This window comes from Nomascus leucogenys, chromosome 22a (genome assembly GCF_006542625.1).
Source record: "Nomascus leucogenys isolate Asia chromosome 22a, Asia_NLE_v1, whole genome shotgun sequence".
NCBI classification, from domain to species: Eukaryota; Metazoa; Chordata; class Mammalia; order Primates; family Hylobatidae; genus Nomascus; species Nomascus leucogenys.
This window is the reverse complement of record NC_044402.1, coordinates 9,017,250-9,039,533: the sequence shown is the minus strand read 5'-3', so window position 1 is coordinate 9,039,533 and position 22,284 is coordinate 9,017,250. Positions and strand designations below refer to the sequence as shown.

The window sequence follows — 22,284 nt, the reverse complement described above, 5'->3', positions numbered from 1 at the left end:
TTTAGTAAGAAATGATAACACAAATGCTGTCATTCAAACCCTGAGATTACAGAAGAAACAGACTTTAGAATCGTCAGGGTTTTGGACTAGAATCTAGAAGACAGTCTCATTAAGTGCACTATTATTTTATATGTATTATTTTCTTAGCTTTTTTCATATATTCTTCAGTGGCTTATACATCAAGTTTTTTTCAACTGAATTTGTGTTAGTATATTAAAAAAACTAAAAACTTTTCTGAAGAAGTTTTATTTACCTCAGTGATTTATTTCATTACTACTTTTGTCCTTTGGATTTTTGGAAGTCATATTTCTTTTCACTTGACAGAGTTAGGCCATGGGATATGTATTTATAGTAACATGTGAGTATGTTTAGGTTTGATCTTTTATACTATTTTTATGGCATTTATACTTATGGCTGTGTTATTAGTCATTAAAGCAAATATTTTTCCACCTTAAGACTTCTTGTTTCGCACATGATTTATTCTGCAGTATGTGCTCTCTTTTAATTAGCAAAAAGGCATTTTTACAAAAATTACACTTTCCTTACAACTTACTGGTTGTAAGGCCATGGACAAATTATTTAATTTCCCTTATCCTTGGTTTCCTTATGTAATGATACAGTCAGTATCATTATACCTTTGTTTTATGGTTATCGTAAGAATTAGAGATAATGTGTTTAAATTACCCAGCATATAGCTTGCCATATAGATGCTTGAATATTGATGGTATTAATTGTAATATATTAGTTCATTTATACATAAGAGCTATAAATTCTAGTTAATGGTTAATTGATTCTTCGTGGTAAAGATTACTCATTTAGGATTAATTGAGCAAAAATAAGTGATCATATTAATGTAAGAACTTGATATCAGTATTCATTTTCAGTTACTTGTCTTTTAGAGACTGTAGTACTTTAAAGACTAGAGACTATTGCTCTTTAAAGACTGACCTCATCTTTATCTTCAAAACATGAAGGTATGATCCTGTCTGCAGATTAAGGTATTGAGAGTTATTTTTCTATGTTGTCAATTTCAGTGTTTTAACTTGTGGCAGTTGATAGGGCTGACTGTTGATCCTGATGCTTTAGAAGCACTGGTAAATTCTAGACTAATATTGGAAAGAATTACTTGGCATTTTATTTACTAAAGTTCTTTTTGTTATTCATGAAGAATTCTTAAAAAATACCTCAATTGAAAAATTAATACATGCACACAATAATAAATTTAAACAGTATAAATGAGCAAAGAATGAAAATTAAGTTTTCCACCCTTAAGGCATCCTCTGCTACTAATTGATTATATAGCCTCCTAGTAATGTGCTATATGTACACGCGTGGGGATACGTTGTTGTACAGCTCCCAGGGGTGCAGTCATACATATTCAAGCATATGCAGCATGTATATAATGGTCCTTTTCTATGAATAAGAATGTTCTAATACAAGGTTCTTTCCTTGTATTTTTCACTTAATGATATTATCTTGGTGAATATTCCATGCCAATGTATGTAGATCTACCTTATTTTTAAAACTGCCTAATATTCCATTCTGTGGATATGCCATGCTTCATTTAATATTATATTGGTGCAAAAGTAATTGCGGTCCAACCTAGAAGTCCCCTCTTGATGGTAATTAAGGATCTTTCTAGTCTTTTATTGTATGTAATGCTGCAGTAACTATCCATGTATATTTGACAGTATGTGAGTATCCCTACATGATAAATTACTGGAAGTACACTTTGTGAGCAAAAGGGGGTATGCATTTAAAATTTTGATAATGCCAAATTGTTATGCCTTTTTCCTCATACTCTTACCAACCCAGTGCATTTTCTTATTTTTTGAATATGACTAATGTGATAACTAAAAAATGTCATTTTAATTGTAAATTAAGTCTCATTGTAATTTTGATTTGCATTTTATTAATGAAGCTGAGTCTATTTGTTATTGATTTCCAGGATATATTGTTAGTGAAAGAAATCATGGTGAAGAACAAGGTGTATAATATTTTATCTCTCATCTAGGAAATGAGGGATGCAGATAAATGTATTTTATTTGTTATTTAAAAAGAGAAAACAGGAAGGATAACCCCAAAACTAATGAAAGCTGTTATTTGAGGGGAAAAGTAATAAAGAGGGAGGGATAGAATCTAGGATTCTCTGAAGATTACCTTATATTGTTTGGGCTTTGGAAATGTAAATGTTTTATACATTTTAAAAACTTAAAGAGGAAAATATATCAGTTAAATATTTAGGTTGACATTGTTAGGAACCAAGGTTTTTAACAAATGAGAAAAAAAGCCGGGTGCGGTGGTTCGTGCCTGTAATCCCAACACTTTGGGAGGCTGAGGTGGGAGGATCACTTGAGCTCAGGAGTTTGAGACCAACCTGGGCAACATAGCCAGACCTCACTCTACTAAAAAAAAAAAAAAACAGAACAAAACAAATTCGTGGGCATTGTGGCACTGGTCTGTAGTCCCAGCTGCTTGGAAGGTTGAGGTGGGAGGATCACTTAGGGCTGAGGCTGCAGTGAGCCATGATTCTGCTATTGCACTCAGCCTGGGTGACAGAGGGAGACCCTGTCTAAAAAAAAAAAAAAAAAAATCTTCTTGCTCTGTCCACTCAAAAAACCTAGAAATAATATTTTAGGGCCCAGATTTTGGTCTCTGAATACCATTTTCAACTAAAAGCAAATAGGGCCCCTTGTAGAAGTGGCTGATTGTAGGCTTGAGACAGGAAAATGTACAGAAGGAACCTGGAACATTTTGTACTAGGAAAGCAAAGAAAAGCTCCAAGACTAGTAGAGTTGTATCAGGAAACAGTGGCCAAATTGAAGGGGCCCCTGTTGTCCAGTGGGAAAGAAAAAAGAAATGAGCAGCCCTTGATGTTCAGAAGCCTCACCGCTAGGCCATGTTCTCCTACTAAACATAAGCGGTCTCACAGAATACCTTCAACAAAGTTTCTCAGAGATCATGGTAAAATGAGGCAAAGCGTAGACAAAAACCAATGCCACTGTGCCACCTACAAAATACTTAGCCAAAATGAATGACTACTGCTGCTTTACCCATTACAGTTTTATCTTCATTCTCATCTCCCCTCCCTTAGGTAAGATTTATTGAGATACATAACCGCAGAATTACCCTACTTCCTGACAGCATCCAATGTAGAGAAACTCCTCCTTCTTTAGACCCTCCCCAAAATTACCAAACAGGCCCAAATTGTGTAATTGATTTTAACATCCTCTTACTGAGATGCCCCATGGTGCCCTGTGGTGTGTGTTCTCCCTCACTGCAATGAGTAATAAGCCTGTCTTGTTTAATTATTGGTGGTCTTGGCTGAAGGGCATTGATAACAGGTAGAGTAATTTGAGCAAAATATCAGTAACAAAAAATACAAGGAACAGATTAAGTGACTGTATAGGGGCACAATCAGCAAAATTCAAAATGGGAAATTTTACAGCACAAATGACAAGAAGAAGGACAAAAAAGAGAACAGTGGCACTCAAAGAGACTCAAAGACACATCAGCCACATGCATTGACTAGTATTTGGGTCCTGAGTCAAAGTCAACTGTGAGAAGACATTCTTTGAGAAAATTGGATAAATTTGAACACTTCTTATTAGATGACATTAAGGAATTACTGTTAATTTTGTTAGGTGTGGCAATAATATATGGTGGCTTTATTGTTAAAAAGTACCTGTTAAAAGTATTTACATATGAAATGATGTGTTGTCTGAGGTTTGCTTTAAAATAATCTTGGAAGGGGTTAGTAGAAACAAACAAATTGGCCATGTGTTGTTGATAGTTGTTGAAACTAGCTGATGTTTAGGTGGGCACTCATATCACTTGTCTACTTTGTATGTATTTGAAAATTCTTCTAAGGAGGAGTTTTTTTCTTTAAAGCCATATTTATTTCTTTTTCCGTGAGTGTGCCTCTTCATATTCTTCCATTTTTCTATTGGGCTTTAGTCTTATAATTTAAAGGGTTCTTTAAATACTAAGAAAATTTGCCTTTAGTCATATGCTTTGCAGATATTTTTAATTTGTCTTTTGAATTTGTTTATGGCTTTTTTTTAATCTGTGGAGAATTTCTATTTTTATTTTGTTAAATTTATCAGTTTTCTTTATGACTTGCGTGTTTTGTGTGTTTAGAAAAATCTTCTCATCTCTGAGATTCTGAAAAGTTCTTTCATGTTTTCATGAATTTTTTTAATGACCACAGTACACTTCTGTTATACTTTATTTAGTCACCTTAATTTCCTCTTAAGAGTATTTGGAAATATTCTCCCATAGAGCCCTGCCCCAAGACTATATAGGGAAAAATGTTGTTCAGTAGCTATTCTATCAGATCTATTGATAGATTATTATATAGTGAACATCCAGAGAATTCATTGTAAAAGTTTGCTCACTAATTTTGCTCCCTAAATAGAATGAATGAGAAATCTATTTACCAGATTTTGAAAATATGCTAAGTGTTATGTAAAAGTATTAGCTATATAGTTCACAGTTTCTAATTTTAGAAAAGTTTCAGTGTTTGCTTTATATAAAGAAGCATTCCTTTGAGCTCTTCTCATAGGCCATAAGGTCAAGGAGCCAGGTGTCACCCCTCTTTGAAGTTGACATCTTTTGGCTTGCCCCTCTCCTAGGTCTGACTCTCTTGCATAGGCAGAACAGTGATTCTGTTTTGTAGTCTCTGTAGGAATGGATGTTACTGTAGTGTCTTCATCACTTTTGTTTCTGGGAGACCTGTTGAGACTCAGGAGTGGATCCTTCTACCTACTATCTCAAAAATCAGAAACGGAAATACAGTTAAGGCTTCAGGGAATCCTTCCCTTGTAGGGGAAAGTGGTAGCAGTGAGGTGTCTTGGGCTTATGTTTGCAAATGTACCACACTGTGCATTCTCAGTTGAAAACTAACTCTGCAGTTAGTGTTTCTGTTTTAGAACTTCTAGAAATTTTTTAAGGAATAAAAGTTGAGAAAGTACATTTGGTACTATATTTTAAGCATTTTACTCACTATACCAAAACATTTTATAACCTAACATGAATCACTTTTCTAATACAAGTAAAAAAATTTCTGACTAGGAAGAAATTTTTTCTTTTCTGAAGATAGCCACTTTCTTTTTCAGAGTTAGAAACGTGAGTCTTCACCTAGTTCTTTCCAGCTTAGGTGTGAAAACATGACTAGTGTGACAATTGCTGCTAAAGATTGTATCACAGTTTGAGTTTAGCTTAATGTTTTTCAGGGATAAATCTATGAATTTATGGGATCATTATCTCTGGAGGTTCACTTCTATATTCTCATGGTTTGTTGTGTTATATTTTGACACTTATTTTTTTAATGTTATAAAGGTACCATATCGCCATGAATTTTTTTTATACTTTTATTGATATGCATAATTCTCCTCTGAGTGAAACCTGGGGACAGATTGGATGTTCCTAACAGGAACCTGGGGGCAGTTTCCTTAGGTTTTCTATGTTTAGTGATTTTGGTCATAAGTGAATTTTAATATCTAATGAATATCCTTACAGTTCTGTCTCAATCATAGGATTTGTCGGATCAAAATGAAGAAAATATATGAGGACCCTCTGTGTCACTGGGAAGTGGCTTTATAAAGTCAAGATTCTGTATTTTTTCAGATGATTTCTTAGCACTAATCAAATGCATTAATCAACTTCTGATTAGCTGGCTCATTTATAAGAGGATTGTCTTTAGATGTATTGCTTTCAAATTGTTCCTGATGTAATTTAGCAAAGGAGGTGACGGAGTTCTTTGTTGACTGACTATCTTTCGTTTGATTTTATTCTGACTTACTGTAGTTTGGCAGGAGGCCGGTTATACCAAAATATGTAATTACTTCTTAATCCCAAATAAGTTTGAAATATAAATGAGTCATTTTGTCTTAGGGATATGATGGGATGGGAAAAAAGTGGTGTTTTTGGCTCCTCCTGAATCACTCATGAATTTATTTTTTACCTAACTTCTAAAATGAACTGGAAAAGTCTTTTATTAAAATCTTCAAATACGGTAGACTTGTATGTAATAGAGCAATTAAAGTGAAAATGAATGACTTAATGAAGAAAGTAAGATGTACCAGAATATCTAGGTCAGTGTGTCAGTCTGTGCATCACAGTACCTCGTGTAGCATGAAAATATAAAGATGCTGGGGCTGTTGCGTAGTACGGCATCTACTGTTCCAAAGTTCCACTGATAATTAGGTTGGTGCAGAAATAATTGCGGTTTTGGACTGTGAATTTTAAATCATTGTAACTAGGTTCAAACACATCTTTATCAAAATAGGAGCCATTACAATCAACACATTTTTGCCAATGAGAAGTTTATTCCTGTAGTGTAAAAATCTGTGTTTTGGGATTTGATGAACTCGTGGAAAGCATTTTCTGCATCCTGCTGGTTGTGCAAGCGTTTTCCCTGCAAAAAGTTGTTGATACGCTTGAAGAAGTGGTAGTTGGCTGGTGAGAGGTCAGGTGAATATGGCGGATGAGACAAAACTTTGTAGCCCAATTCATTCAACTTTTGGAGTGTGTGACGTGCGGTCGGGCGTTACCCTGGAGAAGAATTGGGCCCTTTCTGTTGACGAATGCTGGCTCCAGGTGTTGCGGTTTTTGGTGCATCTCATCGATTTGCTGAGCGTACTTCTCAGATGTAATGGTTTCGCCAGGATTCACAAAGCTGTACTAGGTTAGACTGGCAGCAGACCATCAAACAGTGACCATGACCTTTTTTTGGTGCAAGTTTGGCTTTGGGAAGTGCTTTGGAGTTTCTTCTCAGTCCAACCACTAAGCTTGTTGTCGCCGATTGTTGTATAAAATTCACTTTTCATCACTATCCGATTGAGAAATGGTTCATTGTTGTAGTGTAGAGTAAGACAAGATGACACTTCAAAATGATTTTTTTTTTTATTTTTGCTCAGCTCATGAGGCGTCCACTTTTGGAGCTTTTTCATGAACTTCCCAATTTGCTTCAAATGCTGAATGACTGTAGAATGGTCAACGTTGACTTCTTTGGCAACTTCTCGTGTAGTTGTAAGAGGATCAGCGTTGACGATTGCTCTCAGTTGATCGTTGTCAACTTCCAGTGGCCAGCCTCTGCGCTCTTCATCTTCACGCCTCTCATTTCCTTTGAAAAACTTCTTGAACTACACCGCACTGTACGTTCGTTTAGCAGTTCCTGGGCCAAATGCGTTGTTGATGTTGTGAGTTGTCTCTGCTGCTTTACAACCCATTTTGAACTCGAAAAAGAAAATCGCTCAAATTTGCTTTTTGTCTAACATTTCCATAGTCTAAAACAAAATAAACAGCAAACAATAAGTCATTAGCCAAAAGACATAAAGTGAGAAATGCCCATTAAAATGATGTATAACATAACCGCATTTATTTAAGAATGTATTCTAATGTCAAACAGCAAATTCCAACAATGCAAAAATCACAATTATTTTTGCACTAACCTAATAATTTTAATATATAGTTAAGATAGATGTTACTGCCTTAGATGATGGATAGTTAGGCATTTGGCTTTATAATTTTGTTCTGAACTTCCTGGCATTCACTGCAAAAGAGGTAGCGGGAGTTTCATAGCTCTTGATATCTTAAACACCTGCCTCTTTGGAAGAGACACTTTTTTCCCTACCATGAACCCGAGAGGGTTTGATTTTGTAGATTTCTACAACTGTTCACTATCTTTACTAAATACTTTTATTAAAGGCTTCAGAAACATTGTTTCCTTGGGAAATTTTTTATTGATCCTTGTTTGAAGCTGATACATATTATATCATAACTGTGTGATGCTGTTTCTGCATATAGCTGAATGCAGCTTTTTGAGACTAAAGGTTGCATTTCCTTCATCTTTGAATTTCCAGCCCCTAGCACAGTTCCTGGCACATATTTTGGAGGTATTTTATAAATGTCTTTGGAAAAAAGGAGTTCAAGTGTTTAATTTCCTGGCGAACTAAATTGCTATAAAGAGAGAGCTTAGAAAGTCTAGAGTAAGAGATGATTAGCATGCTTCCTAGACCATCTGTCACTAATACCAATTGTTTCTACTTGGCACTGCAGACTTGTTTTTTGAGGGGGAGGGCAGCTTGTGTAAAGTTAAAAAAAACAAAACAAAACAAAATACCAGAACTCTTAGGTTATTCTGTACCCCTCTGTTCAGTGGCTAAAAAGTCATTGCTGTTTTCTAAAAAACATTGACATTCTTATTCAGTAAAGATAAATGCAATTATTGCTTTTTCCAATAGCAATACAGTTGTAGTAACTAGTAGCTGTTTCTGCCTTGCCCCCTTACAATCTATTCTTGATGTGTCAACCAGAGTGATCCATTCAAAGTGCAAGTCAGAACACGTCCACTCCTCTGCTCGAGACCTTCCAAGATTGCCCCATTCAGAGTTAATGTCGAAGTCCTTACAACAGCCTGAGTGTTGGACATGTTCTCCACCTCTGTGCTCCTTTACATCTGACCCCAGCCATTGCTCTCCCCTGGCTAATTCTTCCCCAGCTGCACCAGTCCCCTTGCTGTTTCTAGAACAAGCTGGGCATGTTCTTGCCTTAATGCCTTTGTAGTTGCTTCTCCCTCAATGTGGGATGCTCTTCCTCTAGAGCATCTGTGTGGCTAGATTCTCTCACTTTTTTTTTTTTTTTTTTAACAAGTTTTTGCTTAAATGTCACTTTCTTGTGAGGCTTTACCAGACCATCTTTTTAAATTTCATTCTCTCCCACCCCCAACTCCCTGTCCCTACCTTTTTTTTTTCCTTAGCCTTTATACCGTTGGACATATGACATGTTTTAATTTTTAAAAAATTATTTTTCTCTACTGAATATAAGCTCCATGAAGGCAGGAGTTTTTGTCTGCTTTGTTCACTCTTTATTCTTGTCTTGTAGAACAGTTCCTGCACAGAGTATGCTGTCAATAAATACTTGTTGAGTAAACAAATAAATTAAGCAGGCAGTATGTATTGTAATAATGTAGAATTCCAATGGGACTCAGTATTGTTTTTATTTTAAATTTTAAGAGGGGTGTAGCATAGTAAAAGTTTTTGTATTTCTTGCCAAAAAGTTGTAGACCGTTCACTCTAAAAGCACTACTAAATTACTGATATTTACATTAAAGGGAGAATAGGGTCTAGTCCTAGTCTCTACTTTTTAGGAACAGAATTTGATTCACTGCAAAACCATTCCTATCATGAGGTGACTTGTGACAGAGGCACTACAGAAGCACTTAACATTTTAGGTTTGTATCAAGCTTATATAGTTTATAGATGGAATGTGTTTTAAGAATGGACTAATACATTAGCAAAAAATATAACAAATGTAAAATCTTTGGTGAGAATTGTCAGCAGGAGAATTTTTCTTGACTCAGGTGTTCAGCGTATGATTTTCAATTTGATTGAAGTGTTGTGAACTACAATGCAAGTATACAGCAAGTTCCAAACCTTGTAGAAATGCGTTTACCCTGTGGTGAAATTCAGAGTCCTGACAGTGGCCTTCAAGGTCCTACTTGATCTCTTGCTCCTGTGCTAACTTTGGGACTTGATCTCCTGCTTTCCCCTTGCTCAAGCCACACCAGCCACACTGGCATTCTTACTCTTTGGTTGTCAGGTGTGCTCCTACCTTAGGATCTTTGCACAACTCATTCCTCTACCTATACTCTCTGCCCAGATACTCACATGGTCCTCTCCCTCAACTTCTTCAAGTCCTTGTTCCGATGAGCAAAGTCCTTTCAGAGGAGGCTGACCATGACCACTCTGTTTCACTGCAAGTTTTCCCCTTCTACCTTCTACTCCCTATCCTCTATCTCCCTTTACCTGCTTTATGTTTTTAAAGCATGACTGGATTTTCTGAAATATTAGGTAACATATGCATTATTTGTTCTTTTTATCTGTCTCTTCCTGCCAGAATGTGTCAAAAGAGAAGAACCTTTGTTTTGTTCCTTGAGGTATAGCAAGTGCCTAGAACAGTGCTTGGCGTATTGTAGATTATCAGTGACTGTTTGTAGAGTGAGTGAATGAACAGACTATGTCATTACCCTTCATGAATTTACATAATCCACAGTTAACATTTATTTATTGCTGTGATAACTAGTAGATTTATGTAATTAGCATCTGTAAGAATAACCTCTGAAAAAAATACCAGTTGTAATGCTTTTCCAATTGTGTGTGTATGGGGGCAGGAGTGACTCTGTAGTCACCAGGAACATGTTGGTATTATCTTGATTCAACTTAATTTCTGCCTTTTTTATCTGCTGCATCTAGAAACTGTTTTCTTTTTTAAAAAATTGTGATAAGAAACATAGAAGATTTCCCATCTTAACCATTTTTAAGTAAGTGTACAGTTCAGTAGCGTTAAGTGTATTCATATTGTTGTGAAGCAGATCTCCAGAACTTAATTTTGCAAATTCGAAACTCTATATACCACTAAACAACAACTCTCTTTTCTCCCTCCCTCCAGCCTCTGGCTTATTTCACTTAGCATAACTGTCCTCAAGATTCATCTGTGGTGTAGTGTGTGTCAGAATTTACTTCTATTTTTCAAGGCTGAATAATATTCCGTTGTATATACATGCCACATTTATTCATTCATCTGTTAATGGACACTCAGGTTGCTTCCACCTCTTGCTATTATTGTGAATAGTGCTGCTGTGCACATGGGTGTACACAAACTTTTTCCTAGAGACTATGAACTTTTTCCTAGAGATCTGTTAACTTAAAGGAATAAACATCAATTATTTTTTCAAATAAATGTCCTGAATTTCCAAAGATCTTAATTTTATTTAGTAACACATTTTTAAATATATAATTTATTTTCACATAATAAAATTTGTATTTTGGTGTAAGCTGTGGAAGTGTAGGTGGTCTGCTGTTTTAACATGATAAAACCCTGGAAAACTGTGTATGATAAAGTGGAACAAGCTCCTTGAATGAAGAAGCTCATTTCGTCTTGAAAGAAGAATTTACTGTATTCCTCAAATTGTCTAGGACTGTGAGTAGCCTAAATGGTAGACTGGAATCCAGGATACTACTGTATTTTGAAAGCAAAAGGAAGAGAATGTTTCAAGAAAGAAAGAATGAACAGTATTGAGTCTTTTGGGCAGGCAAATGAGATGGTTCAGGGTCAGCTAGATTTCATAGCATGGAAGTCACTGGTGACCTCAGCAAGGATTATTAGAGAGGAATCATGAAGGCGGATCTCGGAGTGAGTTGGATAAGTAGGTGAAAGGAAATATTGGCAAGTACAGACGATTATTGAAACATTTGACATTGAAAGGGAAAAGAAAGGATGATAGCAGAGGGGGATTAAAAACATTATTATTATTATTACAATTTTTTTTTTGAGACGGAGTCTCGCTCTGTCGCCCAGGCTGGAGTGCAGTGGCGCGATCTCGGCTCACTGCAAGCTCCGCCTCCTGGGTTCACGCCATTGTCCTGCCTCAGCCTCCCGAGTAGCTGGGACTACAGGCACCCGCCATCACGCCCGGCTTATTTTTTGTGTTTTTAGTAGAGATGGGATTTCACCGTGTTAGCCAGGATGGTCTCGATCTCCTGACCTCGTGATCCACCCGCCTTGGCCTCCCAAAGTGCTGGGATCACAGGCGTGAGCCACCGCGCCTGGCCAAAAACATTAATTTTTTAAAATGGCAGAGCCATAAGCATTTTTAAAAGCTGATGGGAAGGATCTCGTTGAGGGAGACATTGAATATATGAGAGAAGGATTAATTAATAGTGTAAGTCTTGAGAGGTTGGAGGGGATGGGATCCAAAGCAAAGGTGAAGGACTTGATGTTTGATAGGAGGAGGATAGTTTCTTTCAATGTGATAGGAGAGAAGGAAGCTAGGATTGGCTTGAAGTGGGTGCAGGTGGTTTGTAGGTGTGGCTCTTAGAAAGATAGGGAATTCCCATCTGAAGTTTCTGTTTTCTCTCTAAACTAGAGTAGGTCATCTGTTGATAATTATGGCTTAGGAAGGGGAATTAGAGTTTTGAGGAAGAATAAATAGAGTTTGACATAGTCATTGTAGAGGGTGGTTGCTGGACTTTTGAGGAATGACATTGTCCTTTGCAGTTGGGTGATGTATATTAAGCATAAAGTTAGACATCTGGTAGTTGGGGAAAAATACTAACTTAACTTTTTTGCTGTTTAATTTTATGAATTTAGTGAATTCCTACTAACTACAATGTATTGTGACTAAGACATTTCTCATGTACGAGGAGCTTATAAGCTTACAGGGAAAGTTATTTATCACATGCAATAAGAGGTACAAACAGTACTGAAACTTCAGGTCATACCTGACTTCAGAAGAGATAGGTCTTTAGGTATGGGGAAAATGGCAATCAATGTAGAAGGAGAGGTTATATGAGAGAAAAGGGTTTGTGCTGGGAAGAATGGAGATAAAAATATGTTGGTTCCATGTTAATGGAATAGTGGAGTCTAGTTTGTCCATAATTATCCTTGAATCAGAGTGTCTCTATACAATATAAAACATATCAGAGAAGTTTATGACTTTAAAGAAAATTTCACAAAAATATATGACCCCCTAAAGGAGTTTACATGCATAACTATTTTGGGGAAAATTTATGAGTAGTCATTCAGTGTATAACGAGCTTTATTCAGCATTGTAATTTTCCAGTTTGGGTATGATGAATTCATAGAGCTCATTAAGTGTAAGTGTCATTGTTGTGATTCATTCAAGCCTTTTTCCTCTCTTCAGCAGAAGGTTAAAAAAAATTCCAAATTTGAATCCAGGACTTGAAGAATGCCAGTTGTCTAAATACAGTACCATATTGTGATAAATATAGCTATTGAAATTTTTAAAAATCTATTCACAAAACTTTATTTTAATATTCATAGCAGAACTTTTTTTGGAATGTTATCTGAAAAACAGAGGACCATTTTATCATCAGAGCTGACTATTAATTAGGGTATTGTTGCAGATATAAAAGTTGATCTGCCACTGAAATTCTATTTGAATATGTATAGTTCCAAGCTTGCTTTGTGTATTTAATAACTTTAGTACCATAATTACTCTGTTTACAATTAAATTTTGGTGAATATGCTAATATGGAATATACCAATGAGTGATTTCAGCAAAGGGCAGTATTGATTTGCATCTTGATGTGCTTTTCAGTTGCATCTGCATTTAATTTAATATCAAAGGAAAAGAAGTGGTCAGATTATGTAATGCTAAACTTTTTTTTCTTTGAAACCTCTCTGTTGCATTGGCTACTATAAAAGTAGATTTGCATAGAGTCAGAGGGGCTGAAATTATGTGGAAAGATTTAATTTTGTTAAAGTTTGTGCCTTTCAGTGTATTCATTAATAGAAACCTTAATGCAAGCATTGGTTTCATTATTAGAAGAAACCTATAATGTACTAAAGGGATTGTTTAATTCTAATTAGTATTTTAAGTTCTTTAGAAAACTCACTAACTTACTGAAGCAAATACTTGTGATTATATTATTTCTTTGAGCAGGGACTTCTGGTTTTAAATAATTCCTCTTTTAAGAAATTGCCTGAAAAGCAACAAGGAGATTGAGAGAGAAACAGTGATTTCATATTCTCAGAAACTGAGACGCTTCTGTAGCCCTGAACTAGAAAATAAGGAGCTGCCAAATGCAGTGAAGGTCAAATAGGGTATGGGAGGATGCTGAATGAGTTGTCTTTGTAGGACAGGATGAAAAAAAAAAAAAAAAAAAAAAAAAAAAAAAAAAAAAAAAAAAAAAAAAAAAAAAAAAAAAAAAAAAAAAAAAAAAAAAAAAAAAAAAAAAAAAAAAAAAAAAAAAAAAAAAAAAAAAAAAAAAAAAAAAAAAATAGGGTATGGGAGGATGCTGAAAGGGAACCTGAGACACAGATGTCAGAAAAGCTGACAGAATTGTGTTCTCTAAAGAAAGTGGCACACACCCTGAGAGGCACATTAATAAGCCTTTGTCTGGGAGAACAGAAATAGGTGTTGGCAGGCAGGGGCACTAGGGAACTTTATGGTGTGATGAAAATGTTCTCTGTCTGGTGGTCGCACAAGTGTATGTACATTTGTAAAATTTTATCAGTTTACACTTGTGCAAGTTAGTAATTTATTGCCTCTCAACTCCAAATTCACCCCTTTTTGCTCTGTTTATATACTTGAGCCAGACCTTTTAAATACTTTTTCTTTTCCTGGACCGTGTTAGATTTTGTCAGTAGAAGGTGAGGAAGGGATACTGCAAGACAGCAGAGAAAGGGCTTCTCTTGTTGCAGTGTGCTTGTTTTTTTGTTTGTTCGTTTGTTTTTCCTACTCTCTTAAGGTGTGGCTGTCAGCTCTGCTTACTCTCTTATAAGCTTCATTAGCACCCTGGTAGGCAGCTTCTTGCTCCCACCAGTATCTTGTGGGCAGCAGATTCCTGCGGATAAGCTCTAGCTCACTGGCCCTACAGAGAACTACCCTACCGCCCAGTGGGTCACTGCCACAGTCTGTCCACTGAAGTGTTCCTTTCTTGGGCACTCTCCCTTAGCCTTGGAGACAGTAACTGCTCCCTAAATTTGCTAGTTTCATATTCCTTCAAGTTGTCTTTTCATCTATTAGCACTTGACAACTTTTTACAAATTAATAATTTTTTATTTATGTTACATTTTCTTGTTTTAATTGATTGTGTGTTTTCTAGCTCCTGAATGGACACTGACTGTTATCACACACTTGTGATTTGTGTACCTTACTTACTGTGTTAATTTTACATAAATAAACAGGATGAAATAATAAGTATACTTTTTGATTACTTTCTATAACATGAACCAATTGTTTAAACACCAAGATTGGGATGTAGAATGCTACCAGATCCCTAGGAACCGTCCACCTCCAGCCATTTCTTCCGACTCTTAGTCCCCAAAGTGATATCTGCTGTTTGACTTGTATCACCATTGATTTGTTTTATTATTGAAATTCATGTAAATGGAATATAGTATGTACTCTTCTGTCTGGTGCTGCTTTTTCTTAACACAGTGTTTGGTATGTCCATCCGTCTTACTATATTCGTTTTCCTGTTGATGGACATACAGGTTTCCAGTTTGTGGCTGTTGTGAATAGAGCTGTTATCATTCTTGTACATGTCTTTGGGTGGACATGTACAGGCATAGAAGTTGAATTGCTGGGTCAGTTAGCAGGTGCTGCCAAATGAATTTTCAAAATGATTGAAACAGTATACAGTGTAGGAGAATTCTGTTTGTTCCAGCTCCTTACCAACACTTTGTAGTGTCAGACTTTTGCAGTTGAAGTCTTCAAAACCTTAAGGAATAGATCAAGTGCTGCTTGAACTCCTTAGATTGTGGTAAAGGAAGAAAAGCTTCCAAAATCTTGTTATGAAGTGAGCATAATATTGATACTTAAACAGATAAATGTAGCAGAAAAAATAAACTACAGACCATTCTTATGAATATCAGTCTTGTCTATGGCTATACCACCCTGAGTGCACCCTGTCTCGTTTGAATATCAGTCTTGATCCTAAATAAAATATTAACAAATAGAATTCAGCAGCACACTAAAAAAAATTATAACTTCCACCAAGTATAATTTTTTTTCTAGGAAGGTTGTGTTAAATAGCTCTATATAAGTATGTGGTATACCAGCTGTATTTAAGTCTTTTCTGTTTCTCAAGATGTTAAAAGATAAGTATTGAACAAATATTTATTAATACACTACCATTGGCCCTGCTTATACCCGGCTGAAGCAGCCCCTAAGGACTGACAGAGCCTTTGGTTGCCTGAGGCCACCTGAGATTATAGGGGCCAGCAAGAGCAAGCGGGAATCCTCCACATCTTTTTCCATTAGAAGCCACAGGAGGGAGTTTCATTTAGACACATTTTAAAGAAATATTTCTGTCATAGTGGCCTCTTGCAGAGCAGCTGAGTATATTTCAGTGACTTCTTAACGTTTATGCGCAAGACACAGAGCTACTCTGTTTAATATACAACATATAAGATGTGCCTGGAAATAAAAAGCAAGACTAATAATTCAAAAGAAAAATGAGCAGAGGTTACTAATGGTTTACAGGAAATAAAATACAGATTTTCCTTAGGAGTGTTTTAATTTTTTTTTTTTTGAGAGGGAAGTGGGAATGGACTGGGCATGCTTGTTGAGTGTGAGAGGATTTCCAGTTTTGATCCCTTGGTGAATATTAATTATAGGAGCAATAATCATTTTGTTAAGGAACCTGCTTTCTTTTCATGGGAAGTGGTATTTCAAGACTACAGTTTGTTTGCTAGGGATGCTCTTTGCTGCTGGGTTGATTATTGTTTCTAAGCTTTTTAGTGAATGGGGCTAGGAAATACAAAGGTGTGTTTCTATGTGTGTGTTTATTTTAAAGATACATTCTGAAGTAAAAATATTTCCAAGTACAGCATTTTTAACTTTACCTCTTATATCTTTAATCTCTGTCTCTTTCTTCCATATCTGAATCCTGATGTTTAGGGACACAAGGGAATGATAGAATAATAATATCACGTAATTACTCATTTGCATCATTCCACATGTATGCACACAACAGTCTTAGTTAACAAAACCAAGTATCACAATATGATTTCTGGAAAGTTGCCTTTTTTGCATATGTTATCCCATTTTTTGATAGTTGTACTATATCTACAGTGTCAGTACATTTGCCCGTTATATACTCTTTTCTCTCTTTTATAACCCTTGTTGAGTCTCAGTTCTACAAGTATATGTTTACTGCTCACTGATACTGACATTTCTTTAGTCATTTTGGATATTGCTATGGGAGTGGCAGACCCCTTCTACTGGACTTCTTCTCTAGTAGATTCTTATTGCTGTTTTCTATATTGATAACACTTAGCAGTCTTTATACTCGAAATTTAGCTGGGTATAAAATCTTTGGTTCATGTTTTCTTTCCTAGAGTCTTAAATATGTTACTTTTTTTCCCCCTGGCATAAAATGTTGCTGTTAAAGTGATGACAATTTGATTTTATTTTCCTTATAAAATATCTGCAGATGCTCAAAAAGTATTTTCATTTACTGTTAACTAAATTATATCTTGGTGATGGTCATTCTGGGTCGATTTTTCAAATGTATGTGATATGACCTTTCAAAATGTAGTTTTATGTTTAAATGAAGTTCAGGAAAGTTTTCTTGAATTAAATGATTTTTAATATTCTGTTCCCTTGCTTTGATTTTCTTTGTTGTATGTATGTTGGTTTTTTTGTGTATGTTTTCTTAAACATTTTTTTTGTCCTTTTTGATTTTTTTGTTTTTTTTCTTTTCACTTTCTATTTCTCTTGTCATTAAAAAGTTTCATTTACTCTTATGTTCCTTTTAATGTAGTTTTTATTTCTGAACTGATTTTTGTCTTTCATTTTCAATTATTCTGTCATCTGATTTCTGAATTTTTCTAATTCTGATGGATGTTAGTCTGTATATAAAGTGTTTTTTAGCTTGTTTTGAAATACTAATTTACAGCTATCAACTTTTTGGGAGGCATGTTTTCTTATATGCTTTTCTAAAGGGATTTTTTTTTTCTCTTTAAACATACCAACTTAGTGTGGGACTAGGCTTTGATCTATTTTTGTTGCTGAGTTTCATATGCAGCCAGTTTTTGCTCATATGCAATTAGTTTTAGATAGTCTGGTTCAGGGCGAGTTGTATGTCATTCTCTAGATCCCACTCTTCATTTGTTTTTGTGTAGTATTCCGAAATACTGAGGCTAACTTATAGATCCACTTTCATTTGAACTTTCTTTTTCCTTTCTTTGTGTTATCCTTGTGATATTCACTTTGGCTTCATCCCTAGCAGTTTCTCCTCAGCCTGAGGCTTTGACCTAGAAGGGGCTTTGGCTGGTTAGTTTTGAGAGTTGTAGAGGCAACAGGCTTCAGCCTCTTGAGACCTCACCAAGGACCCCTTGCACTTCCTGGCTGTGGGAGTGGCAGAGCCCTTCTTGTTTCAGTTGCTTTTCTCACAGTGTTTTGTGTGCTTCTAAGAAGTAGCTCCTGATAATTTTTGGATTCTAAGATTTATCAGAGGCACCACACTTACTTCTGCTTCCTTCTTTACAGTTGCTGATACCACACAGATCTTATTGCTGTTTGTCATGGTCTGTCTTCACTTGCTCAAATTTTGGGATTTGTAGCGATAAAGGGATACTGTCCCTCCATTTGGTTGGAGAGGTTATCCATAGGTTTTGAGTTTTGCCATCCAGTTGTCCTGTCCAGTTTTATGGGGGAATTCAGGGAGATGAAACAGCTGTGCTGCCGCCTCCACCATGTCCAGCGTTAGCCTTCAGGAGCTGTGATTTAGAAGCATGTTGAAGAGACTGACAGCGATGACGCTGTTCTGTGGGACTATTTTTAGGAAAGAAAGTCATTCCAAGCCTTAATTAATTATTACAATTAGTTTCAATTAGTTGGCCACAGAAATAAAACTAAAAATAAAAGCAAACAGCTTTATTTGGAGGAAAATCATTTTATTGATCACCATTTACATTGAATAGATGCTGAGCCAGAATATTTCATTTAAAATATGATATTTTTGTCACTTCTGGAAAGGAATTTCAGAAAAACACAAAAGATTGTCCAGTCACTATTTTGAGATATATAAAGATAAAAAGATGTTGTCCACTCATTTTAAACTATTTTGATTACTATAAGGAACCAGTCAAATAAGAGATTACTCTGATGATTTGATAAAGTTGGTTAAAATTCAGAAGGGCATCTGTTTTAATATTTGGAAGTACTGCGTGTTTTAGTTGTTTCTTTTATTTGGTTTACTACCATAGGTGTAAAAGTAACCTTTCTTGGTGTTTTGAGTCTAGGCTAGCTTGGTTGGCACTGAAATTCCATTTTGCAAGATTTTTCCATGACTAAAAACACATTAATTAAGAGAACTAATTGATATGAAGAAATAACAGACACTTTTACTTATTTTGAAGATGTTTTTGTTAACTTAGAGAAGATTTAGACAGTGAAGATGCATTAGTATTCTATAGGAAAAAATTCAATTTTAAAGTCCCCAGTAAATTAATAAGGAACATTTGCAGATAAGGAGTTTGTGTATTTGGAGTGATAGTGGGTGAGTTGCTGAAAAATTCCAACTGAATGTAGTGTGTATGTATGTAGCATATCTAGGCTCAAAACTGAGCTACAGACTTCTTTCATCTGAATAGCCATTTCAAGTGTTGCATACTGTCTTAATGATTCTTATTAACCTTCTTTCTTTTCTATATCTCCAGTATGTCTTTAGGGAACTGTGGAACCTAACAAATACTTATTTTAAATCTTTTTTGATTAATATTTATAGAACTAAGAGTTTGAAATCACACAACACACACATGTTCACATGCATACTAGTACAAATTGAGTTCCTTCAGTCAACGAAGTGAGTTACACCTGAGGGCACTTGAAGCCCAGTGTGAAGTGACTTGATCAAGATTACCCAACCAGCTGGTGTCATACCTGCAATCCAGGTCTTTTGATTCCAGTCAGTGCTCTTTTCACAATAAAACACTGTTTTCTCTGAATGTTATGATAAACTTGTGTGTCAGTGAGAAAAATGAATCAAGATTCATCTCCTAAAGGATAGTTAATGAGAAAGGAAGCTTAGGAATTCTGGGTGTCACCAGCCTTGCCCAGATGACTAAGCCACAGTTTCTCCTGTCACTCTTGAAAGTTGTGCTCCTTCCATACAGTGACTTCCATAATTGTGAAGCATGTTGGTGAGGTCTTGGAGCCAGGTAGTCACCGGTGCAATTTTCTGTTGTTCCACCACTTACCAGCTTGCTGAGCCTTAATTTCCTCGAAATGGAGATGATAATGTAATCTTCACAGAGTCATGAGGATGGATGGGAACCTGCGTAAAGCATTTACTAGCATGGCCCAGGAACCTTTGCCCTTTCCCCTTGTGCTCAGTTGCCTTATGTTTTCAATCTCTGCACTGTGTTCTATCATATCGGTATTGACCTTAATAAACTCTTCATTTTGTTCCTATAAAATGTGCATTCTGATTGGATGCACCTTTCCCTCTCAGCTTCGTAGAGCAATTCTTTGTCGTTAAATAGCATTTTTAGTTGTAGTTGATCATTATGCTATTGGACTTAAACCTAAGTATTTCCTTGAAAATAATTGCATATATGATTTTATTGTTTCTTCTCCAAAGTTAAGAGATAATCAAGTAGGATTTGAGCCATTATAAGTCAGAATTAACAGATATCCTTTAAGTTTTGGAGTAAGTAGGAATTTGAACAGCATCTCCATACAGAAGTTTTCCTTAGGGAAAAATGTTTTGAACACTTCTAAGATTATAATTCTGACCGTTTCGTTGTTTTATGTTATAGTGAAAATGCCTCGTGTAAAAGCAGCTCAAGCTGGAAGACAGAGCTCTGCAAAGAGACATCTTGCAGAACAATTTGCAGTTGGGGAGATAATAACTGACATGGCAAAAAAGGAATGGAAAGTAGGGTTACCCATTGGCCAAGGAGGCTTTGGCTGTATATATCTTGGTAAGTGTGTAACTGCTTTTAATGATCAATCCAAAGATTTATATGCTTTCTTATGAAAATGGTTTCTCAATTATGAGCTATTATAGGATGTTCCTAATAATCTGCAGTCAATAGTTTCTGATTAAGCAAAAATGCATCTCTGACGTAGGAGTGGAAATTGTTAATGCAGTCACAACAGAAAGGGAGGGTAAAATAGCTGTAATACTGTCATTAGTGAACACTAGGACTTTAGATTTTTAAGATACTTTATAGAATCTTAATCTCTTTTGAGACCCAAAGAAACCCATGTACGTATCTTTCCCCTCCCACCTCCACCTATGTGGGATTTATTCCCTCCGTGTTTGTCTGATTTGGAGGTTTGCAAATCTTTTATGAGTGTGAGTTTCTTTTTTCTTTTTGTGCAACCGTCTTAGCCATCATACTGGAACTAGGAGAATTACCTAGAAACTGCATATTAGGCCTGATTAAATGTGCAGATAACTAGCATACTTACTCTGAAATTTTTGGGGACCCAGTGTGGAATCCTGAAATTCTGTTAGGTTAACTAAATCATGGACTTAAAAAATATTTTGCCTGACTGCTTCTAAAGCCGTCTGCTTCACCAATACATATTAGTAGTGATACAGTGCAATTCATATTTGCCTCTGATTTTTCTAACTTTTCCATTCCGTGTTCTCTACTTATAATCTCAGATTAATTAATTAATTTCTGCCATGGAGGTTTATAAAATTTTATTTTTAGCAATATCTTACTCAGTATACTAATAATACGACATAGATTAGTGTCACCTGGGAACTTGTTAGACCTGCAGATTTTTGAGCCTTACCTCAGACTATACGAATCAGAAACTGTAGGGAGGGGGCCCAGCAGTGTTTATTCAAGGTGATTCTGATGCATGCTAAAGTTTGAGAACCACTCAAGAGGAGTTCCACTTCACCTGCTCCAGGAGCAGTGGGCTGCCCTTGGTCAGTTGCAGTTTCTGGAGCTATCTTTATGAAACATAGCTTGAAATCTAGTGCTTTATCATATTTTATGCATATGATTCCTGTCGGCCAGTAGTACTCTTTTTGTGAAATATATGTTGATTCTCTGGTTTTGTTTAGAGCCAAACCTGTTCCAGTGAACTAGGCTGTATCTCTGATTTACGGCAAAAATCCTTGTAAACCATCAAAGAGTAGTGGCTATATTAGCCAGGTATACATTTTTGATCTTGTGATTGAGGAGAGATGGTAGATAGATAAGCTGTCTTTACTACAGGATATGTGGACTTATGCCATCCTGTATTAATAGAAACCTGTTTCTGAAAAAACAGGTTCTTCATTTTACATTAATTTACTTTTGTAACCTTTTGCAAAGTTAAAACTTGCCTTGTGTGTGTCTCATCTGTTTTATCTGTATTTATCATCGAAAGGTGCCATCTAATAGTATTTTTAATAGGCAATGATTTGACCTCTGTAATAAAACTTTACTTTTATAAGGTTGGGATGACTAATCTGTAAAAGGAGGGACTTGCTTGAGTATTGTCGCCTCCGGTCTCTCTCTCTGTGATACACTGAAACAGCCAGATTCAAGATCATTAGCAGTTTGTTAATGAATTAAAAAGATTGCTTTTGAATTTTCTTTGCATTTTCTTTTCTGTAGCATTTGATACTGTTTATCTTTGTTTCTCATAGCAATTGCTTCCATTATCTTTTATGATAGCATACCTTTCCCCTAGTTTTCTTTCTGCTTTTTTGGCTGTGCTTGGTCATCTTTATAGGCACTTCTGTGTGCCCCAGCTTTTCTTCTTAGGTTCACTTTTTATTCTATATATTCTTTCTG

At 35.8% G+C, this 22,284-nt stretch overlaps 1 protein-coding gene across 2 annotated transcripts in view; it reads left to right on the top strand.

The window, feature by feature from the left end:
- VRK1 (VRK serine/threonine kinase 1) overlaps nucleotides 1-22,284 on the top strand; it is an 83,541-nt gene that overhangs the window by 16,416 nt on the left and 44,841 nt on the right. For both annotated transcript variants that reach the window (XM_030803390.1, XM_012498215.2), the window contains exon 2: nucleotides 20,299-20,463. In XM_030803390.1, the coding sequence (XP_030659250.1) occupies nucleotides 20,304-20,463 (160 nt within the window). In that variant the 5' untranslated portion in view covers nucleotides 20,299-20,303. The remainder of the gene's footprint in view (nucleotides 1-20,298; nucleotides 20,464-22,284) is intronic.